The 20066-nt window shown below is 42.5% G+C and overlaps 3 protein-coding genes across 5 annotated transcripts; all 3 read right to left on the bottom strand.

The window, feature by feature from the left end:
- Positions 1-241: 241 nt before the first annotated feature.
- LOC140318648 (transforming growth factor beta activator LRRC33-like) lies at positions 242-2432 on the bottom strand. Of its 2 annotated transcripts, none has more exons than XM_072396457.1 (2): positions 2318-2432; positions 242-2163 (listed from the first exon to the last, which is right to left on the bottom strand). In XM_072396457.1, exons 1-2 carry the CDS (start codon positions 2405-2407, stop codon positions 286-288), a joined length of 1968 nt encoding a protein of 655 aa, XP_072252558.1. In that variant the 5' UTR covers positions 2408-2432; the 3' UTR covers positions 242-285. The 2 variants fall into 2 exon arrangements, with proteins under 2 accessions (XP_072252558.1, XP_072252559.1); XM_072396458.1 differs by having other exon boundaries at positions 242-2160.
- A 342-nt stretch (positions 2433-2774) lies between these two features.
- LOC140318647 (tumor necrosis factor ligand superfamily member 13B-like) lies at positions 2775-6453 on the bottom strand. Its single transcript, XM_072396456.1, has 6 exons — positions 6219-6453; positions 6006-6093; positions 5824-5880; positions 5627-5739; positions 5393-5540; positions 2775-3374 (listed from the first exon to the last, which is right to left on the bottom strand). Exons 1-6 carry the CDS (start codon positions 6402-6404, stop codon positions 3259-3261), a joined length of 708 nt encoding a protein of 235 aa, XP_072252557.1. The 5' UTR covers positions 6405-6453; the 3' UTR covers positions 2775-3258.
- A 295-nt stretch (positions 6454-6748) lies between these two features.
- Positions 6749-19295, bottom strand: LOC140318236 (uncharacterized). Of its 2 annotated transcripts, none has more exons than XM_072395958.1 (8): positions 18825-19295; positions 12732-12831; positions 10811-10849; positions 10422-10592; positions 10065-10099; positions 9864-9915; positions 9162-9292; positions 6749-7770 (listed from the first exon to the last, which is right to left on the bottom strand). In XM_072395958.1, exons 1-8 carry the CDS (start codon positions 19146-19148, stop codon positions 7507-7509), a joined length of 1116 nt encoding a protein of 371 aa, XP_072252059.1. In that variant the 5' UTR covers positions 19149-19295; the 3' UTR covers positions 6749-7506. The 2 variants fall into 2 exon arrangements, with proteins under 2 accessions (XP_072252059.1, XP_072252060.1); XM_072395959.1 differs by having other exon boundaries at positions 9168-9292.
- Between the last annotated feature and the right edge of the window lie 771 nt (positions 19296-20066).

Here is a 20066-nt window from a genome sequence, read left to right as displayed (position 1 = left end):
TTCAATCACTACACTTAAACTGTGCAGGACACGCAAAGTGAGACACCTCCAACAGATGTGTGGTGGAGTCATTAGTGAGAAGTTGAAGCCGAGTGAAAGTTGAATTATGTGTCAAATTACACATGAAGTCTTCACTACATTCAATAAATTGGAAAATGTTTTTTTTTTTTTTAAACCATAAAGCCACAAGTACCTCACTGAGTCTGAATGGTTTTGTCACCTAATACATAAGCGATTGACTGGATAGATTGTAGAAAATAAATCAGTAAAAACATGTTTTTTGTGTCACACCATGAACGATCTTTGTGAGCAACACAGCTTCCTGCTGAACACAATGAGCACTGCTGACAATACAGTTATAAATAAAACAATTACAATCATTTGTACAAAATGAACTTCCTGCGCCTGTTTATGGAACAAACAATATGATGAAGGGCTTGTCAGATATGTTGTCATCGTCACGTTTCTAACACGTGTAAAGCACTCTGTCTCATTGATGTCAGGCAGCCCAATCTTCATCTCACGCAAGACCGTCACCCAGCCACTGTCACAGCAGTTGAAGTGATTCCCACTGATAAACATCGAAGTGAGGTGTACGGATAAGGTGTGAATCAAAGAATTGTTTAAAGTCATAAAGGCGTTGTTTCTCATGTCAATTTCTTTTAGGGGAGAGCAACCTAAGCCGCTGGGCATCTTATTGAGGTGGTTGTTTGATATGTTCAGGTGGGTTAGCACTGGCATACAGGGTAAAGACGGGTGGGAGCCGCTCATGTTTATCTCACTGATCATCAAGGACTGAAGAGTTGTTTGCACACCTTCTAGCGCCCTCTCATGCATTACCATGTGTTGATTTTTCGCAAGGTTTAGGGAAACCAAAGGGGTTCTCAGAAATGCGTTTGGCCAAAGTGTTTTGATGTCATTTTCTCTTAGATTGAGGTGTTTAAGAGTCCTCAGCTTCCCAAATGCTGCACAGGATGTGTTGGGATTCATTTTCACTGTTGAATGAGGGCTGCTCAGCTTGTCAGTGGAAGCACAAGGTTGCATTGAATTGTCTTGCAGATTTAATGTTTCTATTTGCGTGAGTGCATTGAGAAAGAGTGGAGAAATATATACAAGACCATTACTTTGCAGGTTCAGGCTCTTTAAGGAGCGGAAAACGAGCTGACGAATGTGCCCTGAATCATTATAATTTCTAATATTCCAGTCGATGCTTTGCATACAGTTGTAGCTGAAATCGAGTGTTTCTAAAGATGAAAGGAGGCTCAAAGTCTCTAGAGGGAAGGATGTGAAGTGGTTATAGCTCAGGTCGATATAAAACAGTGGCATTAGCCTCCAGATTGCATGTAGGTTATTTTTCATAGCCACTTTCTCACTTACAATCTCATCATAAAGTGAGTTGGCCTCTGATACCATGGCAGCCTCTGATTTTAAAGTACCTAGCATATTGTTCTGTAAATAAAGATACCTCAAATGGTTCATTTTTGGAACAATTGGGAAGAAAAGAAGTTTGTTGTAGCTCAGATCAAGAATTTCAAGACTGTACAACATGTCATTCTCGTGTGTTACAAAGAACTCCACTGAATTCCAGCTGAGATTCAAATATTTAACCTGATGTAGTTTAAAATCACAGATATGTACAAGATTATTTTTCGCCAAGCTCAGCATCTCCAATCGGCTCAATGGTTCAAATGTGCCTGTGGCTATCTCGGATATTAGATTGTCATCGATAGTAATGGTCCTCAAACTGTTACTCTCTCTGAACAAGCTGTGGGAAAGTCTAGTTAAAGAGTTACCAGTCATCTTAAGCTGATCAAGTGAGAGCTTGTTTCTAAGGTAAAGTTCCACTGCGTCATTGCTCAAACCGTTCATTGATATGTCCAAACTCTTCAGCCTGCTGAGGGATTGGAGGGCTTTGCTATTAATGCCAGGGTTGATGTTTAGTCCATTTCTGGACAAATTCAAGTGTTCAAGTCGAGCCAAGTTTTCAAAAGCCCCCTCAGAGATGAAATCCAGCTGGTTGCTGCTCAGGTCCAGCTGCTCCAAGTATGGCAAAGCAAGTGTGTGTAATTTTCTGATGAAGTTGTTGGACAGGTCAAGTCTTCTGAGTCTTGCATTCAGATCTTCAGGGACAGAGGAGAGGTTCCGGTTGTTCCAGGAATTCTGCTTCAAATGAAAAAGACATTAATCATAATTTAGGACCAAAAAAAAAAAAACTTGGATGTTACTTAAATCTCAAAACCAAGTTGGCTGAAAACTAACCCAATAGATTGTAGTGATTCTCTATGTTTTTTGTTCAAACTGTAAATATTTAACCTACCTTTGGAGTATAACATCTTCCTCCAGTTATATAAAGATCATAGCTGAGTGACCAGACTAGTAGAAGATTAGGAAACATGTGTCTGACCATTGTCCCTCTGCTGCTGTCGCTGCTGCTAGACCGTACCACTGCTGTTGTCAGAGCTCATGTACAACCTCACACGCTACCTCTTATAGCCATGCTTGATTTGGGAAAAAAAAAAAAGATAAAAGAAACAGGGAGAGAGAAAACAGCTGTGTAGACCAGATAGGCACTGCAGATACTATATTTAGACATTTAAGATACTGTACATGTAGAATAAGAAGTAAAAAATGTAAAACCACCTAATTTGTATTGGGGGGGGGGGAGAAAAGTCAAAAGTCTATGTTCAGTTGAGCAAGTTATAGAAATACATGTATCAAAATAAGATTAGCTACAAGAACAAATACCAATTGAAAATGTATTTATTTTAGGCATATTTTTATACATTACACTATTTACAGTCATACGTAGTTTGATATCAACCAGGAAAACCTATTTAGGACGATGTAAATTTATACGTTTGTTTGTTCCTGACATGGTCTTTGGAAAACGGAAACCACTCTAAAATAGATGAGAGGAACAAATAAACACGGTGCATAGGTGGAGCAGGAGGGAAGCCCCTGGAGTGATGTAAAAGGACACTAGAGAGGCTAAAATAGACTGATGAAAGGACATGGGGGCACACAAAAGCAACCTGTGTGCATTTTAATGGACAAAAGCTAAAAAAAAATATATTTTTCTGACATGGACAGTTCACTTAAAAAGTTCATTATCTATTTTCCTGGGATTAATAACGGGTTCCAACAGTTTTCCTGCAGCTGTCGATCAGTCCTTTATCAGCGTCTCCTCACACAAGTCTGTGTTTTTCCTACTTCCTGCCACAGCGAAGTGGACACTTATCATCCCCACACTGTCTCGTTTCAGTTTAACTGTATGACACCAAAAAAGGTCGAGTCTTCCTCCATAGAGATGAGGGCGTTCGGTCGGAAAGGAATCACAAGTTCTAGCTCATCATCCTGAAGTAAGTGCACAGTGCCTGTAAAAGAGAATACACAAGCTCATCTTTGTCAGTACAGCCAAACTTCCTCATCTCAACTTTTTTTTAAGTGATTATTTATAAGGGAGACATCCAAAATATTAGAGCCCTGTGGGAATAACTGATCAAGTTTCAGTCAGTGTAATATTTCTATTTCTAAGAAGCCTTTTTGAAATCCTAAACTTGCCGATTCATAAAGCCAAAACTGACAACTCTGATTCTTCTGCTGTGTAAGTGTCTGTAACTTGATCAATTAATACCAAATAGCTCCAAAATAGACTTTTCTGTCAACAGATAATTTGAAAAGACTAACAATAAAACAAACAAAAATAAAAGTTAAATGGAATAATCCATATGCTGTTCCAACAGAGAACATCTGGTGAATCATCTGACAGAGTGAAGGAAAAGCAACATTATTCATGTGGATAGAAAGTACTCACTCTTTTGGTTCTAACATTACACGTATCAGGGCTAAATAAAAAATCATTTGCTCCTTTTCAAGTCAGATAGATACATCAGATAAACATATCTTCACTTATTTAAGAATACAAACTGAAACCTAAATACAGAATCATTTGTGAATAACTAAATGCACCCTTACTACTTACTTAAGAGGGTAAATAGCAGCCAGGTGCTGCTGATCAGTAGCACTTGGTTAAATGATCAGCAGCAAGTGTAAGCACCTCTGTAAAAGCAGAAGTTTTGGTAAGTTGCTGATCTGGAACATTCAGCTGTGTGTTAAGACATTGTCGAGGAGGAAATACATCTCGGAGAAGAAATTGTTGTTGCCCATCATTTAAGAAAGAGCTATAAGACCATTGCAAATATTATTATTCTACAGTCTCAAAAAAAAAAAGAGCACGGCAGCACAGCTTAAGTTTGCAAAGTTGCATCTGAACAAACCACAAGACTTCTTGAACTATGTCCTTTGTACAGATGAGAGCATTGTGGAGATGTTTGGTCATAATGCACAGCAGCATGTTTGGAGAAAACCAAACGTCTAATAAAAAGCACATCAGCACAAACACCCCTTACCAACTGTGTCGCACAGTGGTGGAGGGCTGATGGTTTGCATGACCTGCTGTCAGACAGCTGGAGCAAAGTAATGGAGAAGTAAATGCCTGTAAACCCAAATGAAGTAAAAACGATTTTATCAAAAAGAGCTGGAAAAAAAACTCTTCACAATAATGTGGGAGACTGAGAACATACATTTCATTACTTAAGCAGGTATATTCTGTACCCGCTTAATTCAGTTCAGGCTTTCAGTTGCCAGTCCATCACAGAGATAAACAACCATCGCTCACACCTATGGTCAGTTTAGAATCACCAATCAACCTAACATGCATGTTTTGTTTTTTTTTGGGACGGTGGGAGGAGAGAACCCCGCACATGCATGGGGAGAACATGCAAACTCCACACAGAAAGGCCCCAGCCAAGATTTGGACCAGGTACCCTCTTCCTGTGCTCACCACCACATTACTGTGAAGCCTTCCGAATCATGGGATGTAATTAGTTTTTCAAACACTGCCTCTGCATTTCTGCTTAGTTTTTCTTTTCAACATGGTGTAATATGCCATGTTTTTTTTCCCATCAGGGGTTGTATTTACTTTATTTTAAGACCTGGTGAGGATCAGAAGATTTTTTTTTTTCATGACGTCCTGGCATGTAAAATCTTGGAATTGGAATTTTTATTTTATCTTTATGCGTACATTTCAGTATACACGATTTCCATACTAAAATAAACCATTTAGTGACCCCATCTCTACTACACATCTCTTCGACTCTCTTATGTAAACCTTTCCTCACTGTTAAAAGGGAGCTAATGCACATTGACAGGCAAAGCTGCTCAGGTTAAAGGCCTGTGTTTTCAGAAATTAGATTCTTTTCCTGTTTTTCGGAAGACTGATACCTCTCATGCTTGCACAGCAGCTACAGGCGCACAACCTTGCTGAGTGGAAACAGCCATTCTGGCTCTGTTTAAAGGCAACAAAATCCAGCAGCATTGGTGTCTCACTGACCTGCTGTGTAGCAAGTATTGCTGCGCGCAGTTTCGACGGGCATCTCCTGCAGGCAGCGCAAAAGCTGCATTGATGTCTTCCCTGCTTTAGTGGAGCTCCAACTTCGAATGACATGACCCATAACCGTGCTTGGACTTTCAAACAATACCTGTGAAGTGAGCAGAACATTAGCTGAATGAACAAATCGCACGTAATATCAACTTAGCTATGCTTGATTTAAGTGTGTCACAATACTTGTCCAAACACCAAGTAATAACCATCTTCTTGGACAACAATCCTGTTTTCCCTTTGTGAAATTGCATTTCCTCGCTGTGCAGAAACAGTCCAGGGGATCACTGTTATATTTCCTTTGGGGAAAAGGAAAGACACACTTATTCAAAATAATGGCAGACGGTGCGAAGCTAAAGCCAAAGATTTGAATTTAGTTTTACCTCTTCTGTCTGGCTGTTTGTTAGTATTAGCTCTTAACTGTAGGAATGATGTTGGAGCTGGCAAGAGAGGGAAATAAGCATCACACTTTAATTTTATTAGCTTAGCATATACTGTTTATAGTTTCACTACCAGATCAGACCATAACTAATGAACACATTTTCAGTTCTCAACTCCAACCCACGTCTGCAGCTGCTTTGTTCCCTTTTTACTCTCCTAGAAGAGATCTTCAGAGAACTCTGAGCTCTTTGGAAAGCACTTGGCTTTAGGTCCTGAGAGAAAACAAAGCATTAAGATGAAATTTATTATTGCAGCGCTATCTGAATACTCACTAATGGTATAAATCTCAGTAGTACTATGTCCAAGATGACTCCATCCTGCGTAATCATTGACATACCTCCCTTGTTTTAGACATCTTGGCCATTTTCCCACTGACTCCCTCAGAACGTTGCTGATTTAATTGTAGAATTATGTCCCCTCGGAGTTTGCGAAAATCACTTTGTAAAACACTGGCTCTGTGCACCAGGAAAAGGCTAAGACAAAACATTAATGCCGTTACTGATAATAAAGCATTGTAAAGCATAGTGAGATTCGTAAGACTCCCCAAGTTACTCAAATGGGTGAGGTCACATATCAGTAAACACCGGAAACCTACAGTTTCAAAATTAGTTTCTAAATGAGGAACTGTCCTCTTTGTGCCTCTCAAGATGGAACTCATTTAAACTGCATAAAATTACAGCCGACACTGGAGCAGATTGTGAAACGTGCAGTTAATGTAAAAGCCACATTTTAATAAAGACAAAGGCTTCGCTCTCACAAAATCATTTGTTCTTGTCAGCGCTCGGGCCAGCTTTGTCCACCATGAAAGAAAGACTGGAAGCTTGTAAATGAATACCACCGGCTGCACAAACACAAAAGACAAACGCATTTAGGCAGAAAATGAAAACATTTTATTACATCAATCAACTCCATTTACAAAAGTATATCCCATTTTATATACAGTATGTACAAACGTGTATTAACAACCGTCGCTATTCTCCATGGATTCAGTCATAAGGCAACTAAACAATAGCACTGGAACAAACATGTCACTGGTATTCTGCAGGGATGCTCTAGTGCAAATGTATGCAAAATATAGAGTGCTGTTGCTCTGTGAATGCCTTCTAGCTCCAGTTTTAATGGATTTCTTTGGCTTTTTACTTCCACCTTAAGGAGCTTTGAACTCCTTGTTAAACCATTTACTTTAAACGGTTAAATAAAACATTTCAAATAGCTGGTGTTTTTGGAGATAAATGATCATCATTCAACAGCATGTAATTATTTAGTATCTGTCAACACGGTGTCCTTCCCTGTTATATCGAAAGATGCTGTGTATGTTGACACAAAAGGGTGACTATAAATAGAAAGTCGTGTTTGATGAGGACATGTGGTTCATCAAGGCCTATCTTTCTGCACAGAATCATAGTAAAGGGAAGTATTACAGTCTTTGTCCCTTTTAATAAACATGTGAGAGTGAACAAAAGTCCCCCAGGGGCTTCCTTAACTGTAGTAGCCCAGAGTGTCCTCTAGACAAGGGCAAAACATGGGCTACAAGCTGCTTCTAATCAATGTACCAGTCCTACATGAGCGCGACCAATGCTCTTAGCATTGTTGTCATTCATGCACAGAGGCTGGTGGTTGCGTAGTTATCCGTTCTGTCCAGCAGATGGAGCCTCTCCAAGTCTGACACTTCCCAGGAAAGTGGTGTGGTTGGTCATGTTGATGAGTGTGTATTCGTGCGCGATGCGTATGGAGATCCTTTGGCCAGCGCGGAGCGGGCTCACCCCAGCCGTGTAGCAGGTGTTGAACTTGCGCTGGCCCGTCTCAATGCTGCAGGTACAGCGAAGGAACGGGTTGGAGTCCACCATCACATCATAGCTGGCGATGTCAGTGAAGTTGAGATAGTACACCTTTTGGAGAGGGAGCATAAAATTCACACGAGACTGAGAAGGGTAGTCAAAACAAGTCCACATAATCATTTAAAGGCTTGCTGTAAGCTTAAACAGCTGCAGTATCAGACTGACCGACATGAGCATGAGTTATTGAGCTTCACATGCAGAGGAAAATCTGTCTCGTCATACGGTACTGTGCTAAAGTCTTAAACCATCCAGGAATTTCTTTTGAAAAATTGCCAGAAAAAAAACAAGAAAAAGATGCCGTGACTTGTTGAAACATATGCAAACATAAATGTAAATACACTATCTGAGGCCAGTTTGTAACATTTTAACAGGCTTAAAAAAGGTCAACGGTCGGTGTGACCACCTTTAATTCTTCAACACAGCCGGAACCCTCTTTGACAGGCTTTCTTGTCATTTCTCTAAGTAGTCTTCAGGAATAGTTCTCCAGGCTTCTTTAAAGACATTTCAAAACTCTTCTTTGGATGTCGGCTGCCTTTTGTTCAAGAAGATCCCACACTGCTTCAGTAATGTTGAGGTCTGAAGGAGGATTCATCCCTCCATAAGACCTGTTGCCACTGATTTTTAGTCCTTATGCAGTTTATCATACCTCAGCCTTTTCTCCTCGTTTCCCTTCCTTAAGAAGGATATTGGTTATGACAGCCACCCTTCCATGAAGACCAGTTCTGAAGAGGTTTCAACCCCCCGCCCATTTGTTTTACCGCTTTTAGATACCGTTCATCTTAGTTTTATTAGGCCTGCCACCTCTTCTTCTGTCCTCCACTTGTCCAGTTTTCTCTAGTTTTTCCATTTCTGCTGAGATATGCTGAGATGTCAAGATTTAAGCCGTCAGTTCTAGCAGAATCACCTTGTTTGTGCAAAAATAAGAATTTATTCCTGTCGGTAACTCACAGTAAAACATGAGAAATGGGAACAAACTATGTGTCACTGCGACAAGCTACTGCTAACAATGTGTGTAAATAACCAATTTAGAAATAGATCTTTACCAAGTTGTCAGTTACATGTAGACAACATTTCTTCATCACTCGAGTTAGCTGCCTTTTTCTTTTTTAAAGTGATTTATAGCTCAGTGTTAAGTGGCTAAACAAACGAACAAAAAACGGTTCAAGGACTGGACTGAAAAGAAACGAGAGAATTATGAAACGAACGTCGAAGGAAAACCTTCAAACAGCCTGGAGAACTACTGCTCAAAACCACGTTAAATGATTACATGAAAGTCTGGCTCCTTGGAAGTAAAACATAAAGAAATGAGTGGTGGTTCCAGACTATTGCAAAGTACTGTGTAACCCAGATGTCAACAAAGCAAGAATGTCTTTAAACTCAACTGCCAGTTCTGTTGAGTCTGAACTGTAAATTTAAGGAGTTACGTCAAGGACCGTACTCACTTCTACCTGACTATATATGAAGTAGACACCGTCCAGCAGCACCTCAAGCTGCCCTGTGCGAGAGTGCATTTTGAACACGCGGTGATGGATGGACACCATCTTCCAGTTCCTAAGGACCCCTTGAGATAGATCTAAACATGTAACAACAAACACACAAGAGACAAAACGGTCAACATAAACAGCCTTCAGCAGTGTTTAACCAAAGCCAGAGCTCCACGCTGACAAAATATAAACCCGCTAATTATGCTTACACTCTTTTTAGACAGACAAAGTGATACGGCATAATCTGCTAGCATGCGAGGCTTTTGCTCCCGAGCTGGACATGAGTTTTAATGCAATACTTGGACCCGGTTACTGGAAGGAAACCAAAATCCTGCTCCAGTAAATATTGGTCAAAACATTTCACTTGAAAAAAAATATTTGCTTTTGCATTCATGTTCCATGAAGATCAGCACGTAAAGAGCGGTGCATGTTAAAAAACGCGGCATGCCGAAGCTCTGGTGTAAACCATCAACAGCGTGTAAACAATCTGAAGCGATTTCCATTTATTTTCTTGTAATCCTGATGTTTGGCAGGCATGTCCGTTGGTGTACCTCCAGACGTGGGTGTTTGACAAACGGCACTGACAGGGATAATTCGTGCTTACTGCTCTGTGTTAAACACGGCACTGCATCTCCGGCTGAGTATGAGCAGAGGACCCACCTTCTCTCACTTGGATTGTCGTTTCCTGTCCTTGTAAATGAACCACAGCAGGCTGAAAGATGAAAAAAAAAAAAAAAGAAAAGAAAAGAAAGATCTCTGGTGACTAATTCAATTCCCATAAAACAGGGGAGCAGCTCTTTCATCCGGAGCCTCGTGTGGGATTAGAAATAATTTTTAAAAAAAAACGTGACACACTCTCACCTGGAATTCCTTTGCTTTGGTCTTATCGGAAACCCCTGCAACAATGAGAGAGAGACATGGTCAAATTCTGCTGTTCGGTGCTACAGAGGAACAAAGACGTGACGGTGATTAGACTAAACAAACACTGAGATAGTATAAAATAAATCACTGCTGCTCTGCACAATGTTTGACATCCTGAATAAGACACTCTCACTGTGTAGGCAATGAGTTAATCAGTTTTGACAACTTGCGCCCCCTCCCAGTGTGGGAAAGCTTCTACATGCAGGGAAACGCTGTAATCTAAGAAAAAGGATCTCTCCGCTTGTATTCACGTTCTCTGGCTGGGGTCTTTTTCTTTTTTTTTTTTAGGTTTTGTACCTGCAGGACCTTGAGGGCCTGGTGGTCCCTGTGGCCCTGGGGGTCCAGGGGGTCCGGCAGGTCCCACAACATTGCTTCCAGGTATACCGGGGATTCCAGGTATACCCGGTGGCCCCTGTGGACCTGGGGGACCCGGGGGACCAGGGGGTCCTGGCACAGACTTCTTCTTCCCTTCAGAAAAAAGAAAGGAAATGAAATCAGTTTCAATACTTTGAAAGCAGAAATGACAAATCTGCCTCACAGGGCTTTAGAATGGGCACTGATATGGAGGTAGGCAAGAGGCCATGATGTCGGGCTTCTTTCACAGTGGACAGAATCAAATATTAAGCGTTTCATCCACTTTCAACCAAGACTTTTAACCAGTGACCAGGATAAAAGACGGAAGATACCTTTTTTCCTGTCTTTCCGTCTCTCCTTCCCAGTCGATTCTGAAAGCAACAAAAACAGCACGATTACGCCTGAAATGGTCTCCCGAACAACCATCATCTCGGATAACATCTCAGGGACTCGGCTCGCTCCATTGCAGGCGTCCTAAATAGGCTGAAGCAGCGGATTCAGATGTTGTGCGTTGAACGCTGGAGTGGAGGTATGTCACTTTGTGGTATCTTGTAGTGTAGTAATTTGTAAGTGTGGTTTCACCTCCTCTGTATGAACAAGTGCCTTAAGCATTCACAGGCAGTGGAACTGGAGAAGATCATTAGAGAGATACTTTATCCTGCCAAAATCCTTTTCTTTGAATTAGGCCCAGATGGAGAATGCAGATGAAAGTGTGTGTACATGTGTGTCTCCCCTTTATTGCAATGTGTGTGGGTGTGCATGCATGCATGAATGTTGGTGGGGCATCGATGTCACTGCTTGAAAGACAAAATGCACTCTGTGTGCATCGTGTGTGTGTGTGTGTGTGTGTGAGTACATGTTTAGTGTGCAGCTGATGAATCTTTTTCAAAAAGCCGCCTCGCTTGTGTTTACCATGCCATTATAACTACAAAGGCCATTTAACCTTAAAACCTCACAGTTTGAGTCCCCCTCAAACATATGGCCAGCGTTTCTCCTCTGGCTAAATGACTGGATGCATCCGCATAGATTTCTCTTAACGAGCAGCCCTATCTGGAATCTGGTGCCCGTTAGGAGAGCTGAGAACGCACACACACACATGTGCAAACACGGGACACACACACACAAGCACACATCTGAGGCTGAGATTACAAAAGCCTTTGTCTGTGTGCTGAGAGCAGAGGAGAGACCTGGGAATGATTAGTGTTTAGAGGCTCGGGACTTTACTGATTTATGTAGAAAGTCTCAAAGGTGAGTTTTTTCTTCTAATTTAAAAACAATCACTAAACTCCCCCCACGCCCCACCCCAACCCAAGTATTCAGTGTCACGCCACAGACATTGGAATGCCTTGTGATCATGCTGCACTTGTTGCACTCAGACATGAAACTTCAAAGGCTTTTCGTTCTTTTTATTTATTCTTTTTTTTTTTTTTTTTTTTTTGCATAGCTCAGATTCTAAACAAAAACTACAAAAGCCAATTCAGACATATTGGCCATGTGGTTGTCAGCGGAGCTATTGATTGACATAAATCAATTTGGGGGGAAATTAATGAAAGCCATCGAATTCGCAGCTGAGAACTGCTTTTAGAAATGGCCACCTAGTCTCTCAAAAACTGACTTTAAGTCACACAAAGAGATTCTTACTCCCTCTCTCTCTCTCTCATGTTCCGATGGGCTGAACCTGATCGGTAACACAGCTGGATTTCAAAATGCTTCACCGGCATTAACAAAAGGTATTTGTGGGTCCCAATATTGTTTTAAAGCTACGGGAAATCAACAGGGCTTCACCCTCCTAGAATCCTTGTTGTCCTCGCCTGCTGTCCAAGTAATAGTCAGTCCCACTCCATTTGATCTCTTGCTCTATAAACCAGGTTAAATTATGTGGTGAAGCTGCTTTGTTAGGTTGCTACAAAGCTGTAAAAAAAAAAAAAAAAAGAATAATAAATTCCAAGAAAAAGTGAGAAACCGTTAACAGTTTTCAAATTTTAAGAGCTTTAAGGCCACTGTTAAATTTCTGTCCACAATGTAACCACGTCCCGTCCTAAATAAACGAAGATTATGGGAACCAGCGCTCACCGCTGATCAGGAGTTATAAGGCCCAGCGAACAGACCAACACAGGTGTTAATGCTGCCATTAAACATTCTGAAATTAGAGCTTGAAATACATTAAGTGGCAGCGTACAGCCTCTCTAAGAAGGTACGGAGGATAAAAGAACAGTAGCAAAAGATGACAAGGCTGTAATGTACAGCCCGCACCTGTTTCTGGCTCCTTGCCTGGACTCCTTTTCGCTCGCTGAGTTATGCCCCTGTTGTCCTCTGTGGCGTGGAAATTGCTGTTTCTGTACAGTAACCGTTCCTGGAGAGACACAAAGAACATTTTAAGTGTGGACAAAAAATAAATTAATTTTAAAAAAATAAATAAAAAATTTAAAATCAGGTGTGCCACAACTTTCAACTGAAGAGCTGTGAATATTAGTACCAGTGGAGCCACCTGAGATGGACTCTGTAAACGGAGTGAATGAATGAATGAAACAAGTTTTTTCTTTTTTAGAGAAGGAAACCCATGTCCCAAGTGGCCATTCTAGTCTTTGTGTATAATGTTTGCACTGAGACAACTTGGGCTATTTGAAAATATGTCAGCCAGCACATTTGTTTGTGGCCTAGTCATTGTCTGTCCCACTGGGGCTGTAAGTTATCCTGTAACCCAAGTCACTTTTGTCTGTGTTTGAGACAGTCACCTGGCCACGGCTGCTCTAAAATTCACCTTCTTACACAAAAGGAGGACATGAACTGTGGTTAATCTGAGATCAATGCCCATTCATGGGGCACCTGGTCCCAGCCCTATTCAGGTGGCATGAATAAGCTAATAATAAAAAAAAAAAATAGCAAAGAAAAGGATCCGATATGGCTGATTTAAACTCATCCCTAAATACAGGAAAAGCTATGCCATGCAGCTGGTGGGTGTTCCCATGGCCAAGCGAGGCGCGGGACAAACCGCAAGCCTCTGTTCTTACGTGACCTAAATTCACACGAACCCTGCAGTAGGACAGCGCAGACCCGGCTGTAACGCAGTCAAGACGCGACCACAGCGGCCGCAAAACCTTAAACCATGTTAAGGGTTCAGAGCTTAAAACACAAGTTGTTCCCGAGTTGTTCTCTGTTAGAGCATCCAGTTTGTGATCACATCTTTGGAGGATTCCCAGAATCTCATCGACAAAAGAAACTTGGCACTAAAAACACAACAAGACCACCCAAAACCTTCCCTTCGTCAAGGCTTGCAATAAAACGAGATTGTTTTTCGGTCACGCTCCCGAGTGTCATCATAAATAGCGCTACGAGTACGAGGCATAAAGACTCTTAATGGCAAGCTATCAGACAGCTTGCATCACGCGGGACTTTTGCTTGATGTTTGGATAGCTGAAATCTCAAAAGGCAACGACTTATAAAGCACCAAAGCAGGGATTGAAACTAACCAAGCTTACCAACACGCGCTTCAGCTTCCCTTTCCATCTGTGACCTTGAAGCAGACACATTTAGGAAAAACCCGACGTCCCCTTCTTTTCATGGCAGCGTGAACTCCCAGTGCCTCTCTGTGTGGCTTTAAGGCAGAGCCACTGACAGACCATAAGAAGGCAGACATAAGTAATGTTTCAAGTTTCTTCCATACCTCATCTCAGATGTTGGAACCCCCCCCTTAACCCCAACCTACCCCCCCTGCATTGTAATGGATAAGCTGAATCATGTCAAACACCCCCCAGCTGGCCGTGTTCTGTGTTGGGCAAACTAAGAGTAGTTAATGTCTACATCCCTGCCCAGCTGCCAGCCACGTCTGACCTTACGAGCACGGGAATTCCAGCCCGATGGAGGAATATGTGCTGGAATGGTTTACGGACGCACGGTCCTCCAGATGTTCCTGTGAGCAGCGACGTTTGCTCTTCATTTGGCGTGCAGGTGCTTCCACATCTCCTCGCCAGCTGTTGGCATATAGTGGGGGAGGATTTACCACTCAAAGGATTCTTGGTGCATGTACAGCCATATGGCTTTACACTTTCGTCTGTTCTGACAGCCAAACATGATTCAACAGCCAATTTCTGGCCCGAGATTTAAGCCACAGCAAAACGACAAAAGACAAACAAGCAGTCTTCTAGGCTACTACCAAACTGGCAGGCTGGTATTGCAAGTGAAAAGCAGCAAGGTTTGTCTTCTTGTTTGTCTTTTTCAAACACTTCCATCATGCGACTATGAGAACTTTGTTTTACACCCTTGGTTGCTTCATTGCACTTCATTACAACATTTACAGCCTTCATACCCTTCAAAGGCATGCAGAGTTACAGTAAATCAGGATGACAACGTGTTGGTATGTATGCCAAGTGCCAACTATTGAGTAAACCATTCTTTTTCAACACAAAGGGAAAATGCTATTAATTAGAGGGCTTTCAAATCTTCAAAGTGGAGGGTTGCTGTTGTGCCCAGTGGATTTGATTCCCTGTTGCTTCGTGAGGATATGACTAAAATTCAGTCACCCCAGGGAAGTGTTATTTTACTATTACAGATCTTCTTTTTAACACTTTTACGCTATTACAACAGCTTGTTTACTGACAAATCTGAGCACTACCACAGCATTTATTATGCTTCGCGATGATTATGAAGATTACCGTTAAAAGTATTTTTAAACCTCCAGGCCTTCAGCAACGTGTCAAGATCTTGGACTCTCGCTGAAAATTTGAAACTCAATAGTGCTCGGGAATGTGAGGTTACAAAGTTGAGGAGGTGAAACTGAGGGCTGGTGACTGTGGTTGCACGTCCGGGTGCCCATCACTGCTGCGCAGGCATTACTAACTTCAGCGGCATGCATACTCCCGAGAGCCGATTGCTCATAATACTCCTGTGATTCACACTCCTGGATTCAACAATGACAGCGTGTTTTCTTTTTAAATATCATACAAAAAGAGGGGCCTTGCCTCAGCCAATACCGAACGCCGCTCTCTGTAAGGCCATGTGTTTTAAACCATAACTCGGGTAATTTAATCACAGTACGCATAGATTGTCATCTGAAAAGGCTGTGGAGCTCAACCTAAGGGAAATGTAGCCTGTCAGCAGCCAATCACACTTCAGATTGTTGCAACACTTGCTGGCAAAATGATTCCCCATTAAATGCAGTGAAAGGCTTGAGAATTTATTATTTTGGTAGATGCTTGCGACTCTGGACTTAATCTGTACAGGGCGTCTACGCCATCTGTCTGTCAGGACGACTCAGGCTTCGATGGAGGAGTCTGCAGCTTCATAGTCGCTCATGTTTTTGACCTCCTATGCCTTGTGCTTGTACGAGATGTGCGTCTATGCCGATCAATCGCCGATATCCGTGTGCGCACATACAACGCTGCCGTTTTAACCAATCGCGCTCTAGTCACAATTTAAGGGTGACAGCCCACCCGGGCGCCTCAGAACTTGTATGCTGGTGAACACTTTGTGTCCCATCAAACTGACTTTTTTTAATAGCCGTTAACTAGACTCCAGATGTTTCAGCATCTGTTCTTTGCGAGACTTTGAAGGCACATCAGAGGAGAGAATTATTTCATATAATCAAATGTTAGGCCCCAGAAGAAAAGCCCATCTGAACTAACACAGTTAAGTTCTCCCTGGACTGACTTTTAACACTTTTTTTTACTCAATGACATCAGGTGAACGAGGGTCAGGCTGACATGAAGGAGACACTTGCGCTTGCCCTCTTTAATGCTCTACATCTCATTGGTATCACAGGTTTGTTTTTTTTTGGGGGGGGGCTGTGCACACCTGGGGGGGGGATTTTTACTGTTGGGAACTGTGCGGATCTGCTGGACAGCTGGGGTTTACTGCCTTGCTCAAGGGCATACCAACTGCGGCTGCTGAGGTGAAGACTGTTTCGCTCACTTCCCGCGCCCTGATCATAAATGACCAGATCATCCGTCCTCATTAAAAAAAAAAAAAAAACAACGAGAAGGATCTGAAAAAGTGTGAGGTTTTAAGTGGTGCTTAATCTTTAACTGCGTTCCAGAAATTAATGGATCTCTGTCACGAAAATGATTTGATGTCCTCTCGTTTATCTCTTTAAAGCTCAAAGAGCTTCCACTGCAATGGTTGCGTCTGAGAAAAGGCAGAGCACTATGTTTTACCTTCATCCTAGGATGACAGAATATCCCAGAGACAGATTTATGATGTTGCGCATTAGATTTTATGCGCCTTAAATACTTTTTTTTTGTCTCACAACCCAACTCCTCCTCAGTTCAAGGAAACATTCAGAAAACGGATAACAGCCTTGCAGTGTTACAGCTTTTACGGCCAAGATGCTTATCTGATAGTTTCAGCCACAACTGTCTCCTTTTTTCCCCCCCAGGTGTATATCTGCAAACTTTCTAAACTAAAACTCTGTGAGAGAAGATGACAGGTGGTGGTTAAGCATGAACAAATGTGCGATGAAAATGGCATCATTTTCGGCAGAGCAAACAATCTCGTCCCGTTCAGTTTGAAGAATGAAGCTTCTAAAGAGAATTATTACTCCTCCTCATAATTAGTTTTGGATGCGCTTGTTTAAAGTAACAGGATTGATATCGTATCCAGCCCTGCTGAGACCAATCAGACACGCACTAAACAGCGCGCACAGAGCTGTTTTAACATTGTGAGAAACCACACCACCTGTCCTTTTTCAAAACACTGCTCGACCGCGAGGCTAAAAAGACAAAAAAAACATTAAAAAGCCATCTGAGCCGAGTACACATGCGTACACATGGTAACCAAAGTATGAGGGAGCCCATTCGTTTCATATGTCATATGTATGAAGCTTTCTTTTATATCTCTGTATACCTGCATGTGACATCAAAATCCAATGATCTTGCTGCGATGCCTTTGATGAAGACTTGTGTGAAAAATCCAATAAACAATTTTTAGGCCTACAAGAGAGATTCTTCAAAGGAAATGCCAGAAAAAGCTAACAAGTGCGGCCGCTGCCTCTAAATGCCACATGCTCCTGTTTCTTCAACTATGTAAACTGTGGGATGTGTAATCAGAGTTGTTTAATGCTGACATCTGGCAAGGACAGCATCACAGCACTGTTAAATATTCACAGCTGGGCCACAGTCTTTCACCTCATGAAGCGTCACCATCTGGGTTGAATACCAGGGCCCTCTCACTCAGCTAAAACCAAGGGGAACCACTGCTATCTAAAATAAGCTCAGCGAAGCTCGTGCGGACAACTAAATAAAAAGGCCGAGCTCGTGAGAGGAAAAAAAAAAAAAAAAGCTACAGAGAAATCCCCGTACGAGCTATGGATCTTATTAATGTTTCCTGCCGAGGGAAAAAACAACAAAAAAAAAACAAACGTCTCCATCCAGGAGAAGTGGAATTCCTCTGAGTGACTATCAAGTTGACGGTTCTGCACAACTAAATGTCCGGCCAATGCCCCACACAGAGGATCGTTTTCTCTGTGAAGAGGTTACACAACCGCTGACACATGAGCAAATTGAGAAAGCAATGCGAAGTTGAGAGGTGCACTTGGTGTCTTTTGTACTGATCGAATCAGGGAGTGTGTGTGTGTGTGTGTGTGTTATGGTGCAGGGGCTGTTGCCAAACCCACAGACAACACAATGAGTGTTCAATCAGCCTGCTGCCAGAAAAGAAAACACATGTGAGATGAGGCTGGCTCTGCTTCAAGTACCAACTGCCCCCATCTAAGTCCTGATGAATTTACATCAGCCCTTGGGCTTTGCACCTGCTGGTGATCCAGTTAATTTGCGTCCACCTGCTCCAGCACACTGACTGACCCCTCTCTGTGATTCCAGCTGGGCAGTCTGCCGAACTTCTGAGCATCTACCTCTTTCTGATAGAGACAAAGACAAACTGGGTTAACTGTGGTTTGATTAAACAAACAAAAAAAAAAACAAGCAAGCTGAATGAAAACTGCTCCCTAGTGGCAGTTTCTTGTTTTGTAAGGGCAAAGTTTGGACCAGAGCTCCCAAACTTTCACTCCTGTGTTTACTCGCGCAGGAATCTTTGGCCAGGGGACAGATTGAAAGACGAGTTCATCTTTGCCCAACAGACCGAATCACGCGAGCGAAAACCACAATTTTAATCATGCCTGCCTGTAAACTGAGCAGACACAACTTCGTGACAGGCTACTGTAAAACAAGTTGACAGAGACATGCCATGACAGATCACAGACACAGAACCTGACACCGCGATACCGGAACAGGAGCACTGCACGGGGGTGAATGAACACGAACAGCCTCCGAGGGAGGACTGAGAGAAATTTTGTCAAAGAAGCCATTGTCGTTTATCCTAAATATTCCTATCAGTCTCTGGTTGTGGTGTTTTTACCTCATGAACGTCCGCGCCGCGGGTGCTGCCGCTGTCCACTCGCGGGCGGCCGGGCGGGGACACCGTCGCCGGGTCAGCCGGGTCACCCCCGGTGAGTGTCATCATAGAGTCCCGCTTCTGGTGGATAATTTCCCTTTTGACTTCGGACCGCAGGTCCAAATAGCAGACCAGGGTGACTGCGTGCAGAGACAGCGACAGCAGGAATAATCCCAGGAAGACAGCAGTGCTGCTTCGACCCCTGCACTTCTTGCTGCACGTGCAGGGAGCCACTCCGGGCATCACTTTGTCCGGGAAATCCTCCGCGGATGAACCATCACATGCCATTATCGGAAGGAGCGCGAGTCATATGCTCCTTATCTCGGCATAATCAGATCGTCTGTCTCGCGCGGGCCGACGCTATTCATTTACGTGGAGACTCATAGGTGCAGCAGCAGGTCGCAGCAAACTTCTTCGAGTATCTGTAGTAACAATAGGGACCCGCCCACCTCTTCTATGATTGGTCCGGGACAATTACTAACGCAGAAAGTCCAGGCCACAGGTTGGGGGCTGGATGAGATAGACGCGGTAGTTGAGCGACACCTAATGGACAAAGACAACTACTGCAGCGCCCATGAGACAGATTCTGTGAGAGTTTTGCCCAATTTATTAAATTTGTTTGTTCATTATGTCATTATTATATAGCACCTATAGACAGGAAAACACATTCGGCGGCGTTCTTTCAGTGATTTTTAAAATGTATTTATTTTTTTACGTAAGGATGAATGGTGACGGGTGGTCACTGGTGTAATGTATATTGTTTATACAAGTGTTTTAGGGTTTAGACACGCTATTTTTCACTGGTGGACTTTGTTTGGCACTATGTGGGTGGCACATGGGCAGCAGCTCATGGGATTGTGGTCCTGTGTGAGGACCTAATTTGAAACCCTGGTAAATATTGCCCTTTTTTCTTGCTGAAAAAGAGCAACTTTCACAATTATATCATCAAAGAGAGGGAAAGTATTACAAATGTTCTTGAACAGCCTATAAATTATTCAACCATATTCATTTACATTTGACTTTGTCAGGATGAACAGGCCTGTGGGAGAGCTGGTGTCACTTTGAGATCACCATTAAATGCTATAAACACGTGTCGCAGAACCACACATGGGGAATAGTTTTACATTTGTTATCAAAATGCCAACTGAAGACAATGCTTTAAAAACATCAAATGAAAACTTGAGGTTTCTACATTTCCATCATCCA

The sequence above is a fragment of the Leuresthes tenuis genome, unplaced genomic scaffold (assembly GCF_036924035.1).
Source record: "Leuresthes tenuis unplaced genomic scaffold, fLeuTen1.0.hap1 SCAF_11, whole genome shotgun sequence".
Taxonomy (NCBI): Eukaryota; Metazoa; Chordata; class Actinopteri; order Atheriniformes; family Atherinopsidae; genus Leuresthes; species Leuresthes tenuis.
Note: the sequence above shows the minus strand (reverse complement) of the source record. Positions and strands in the feature narration are given on the sequence as shown.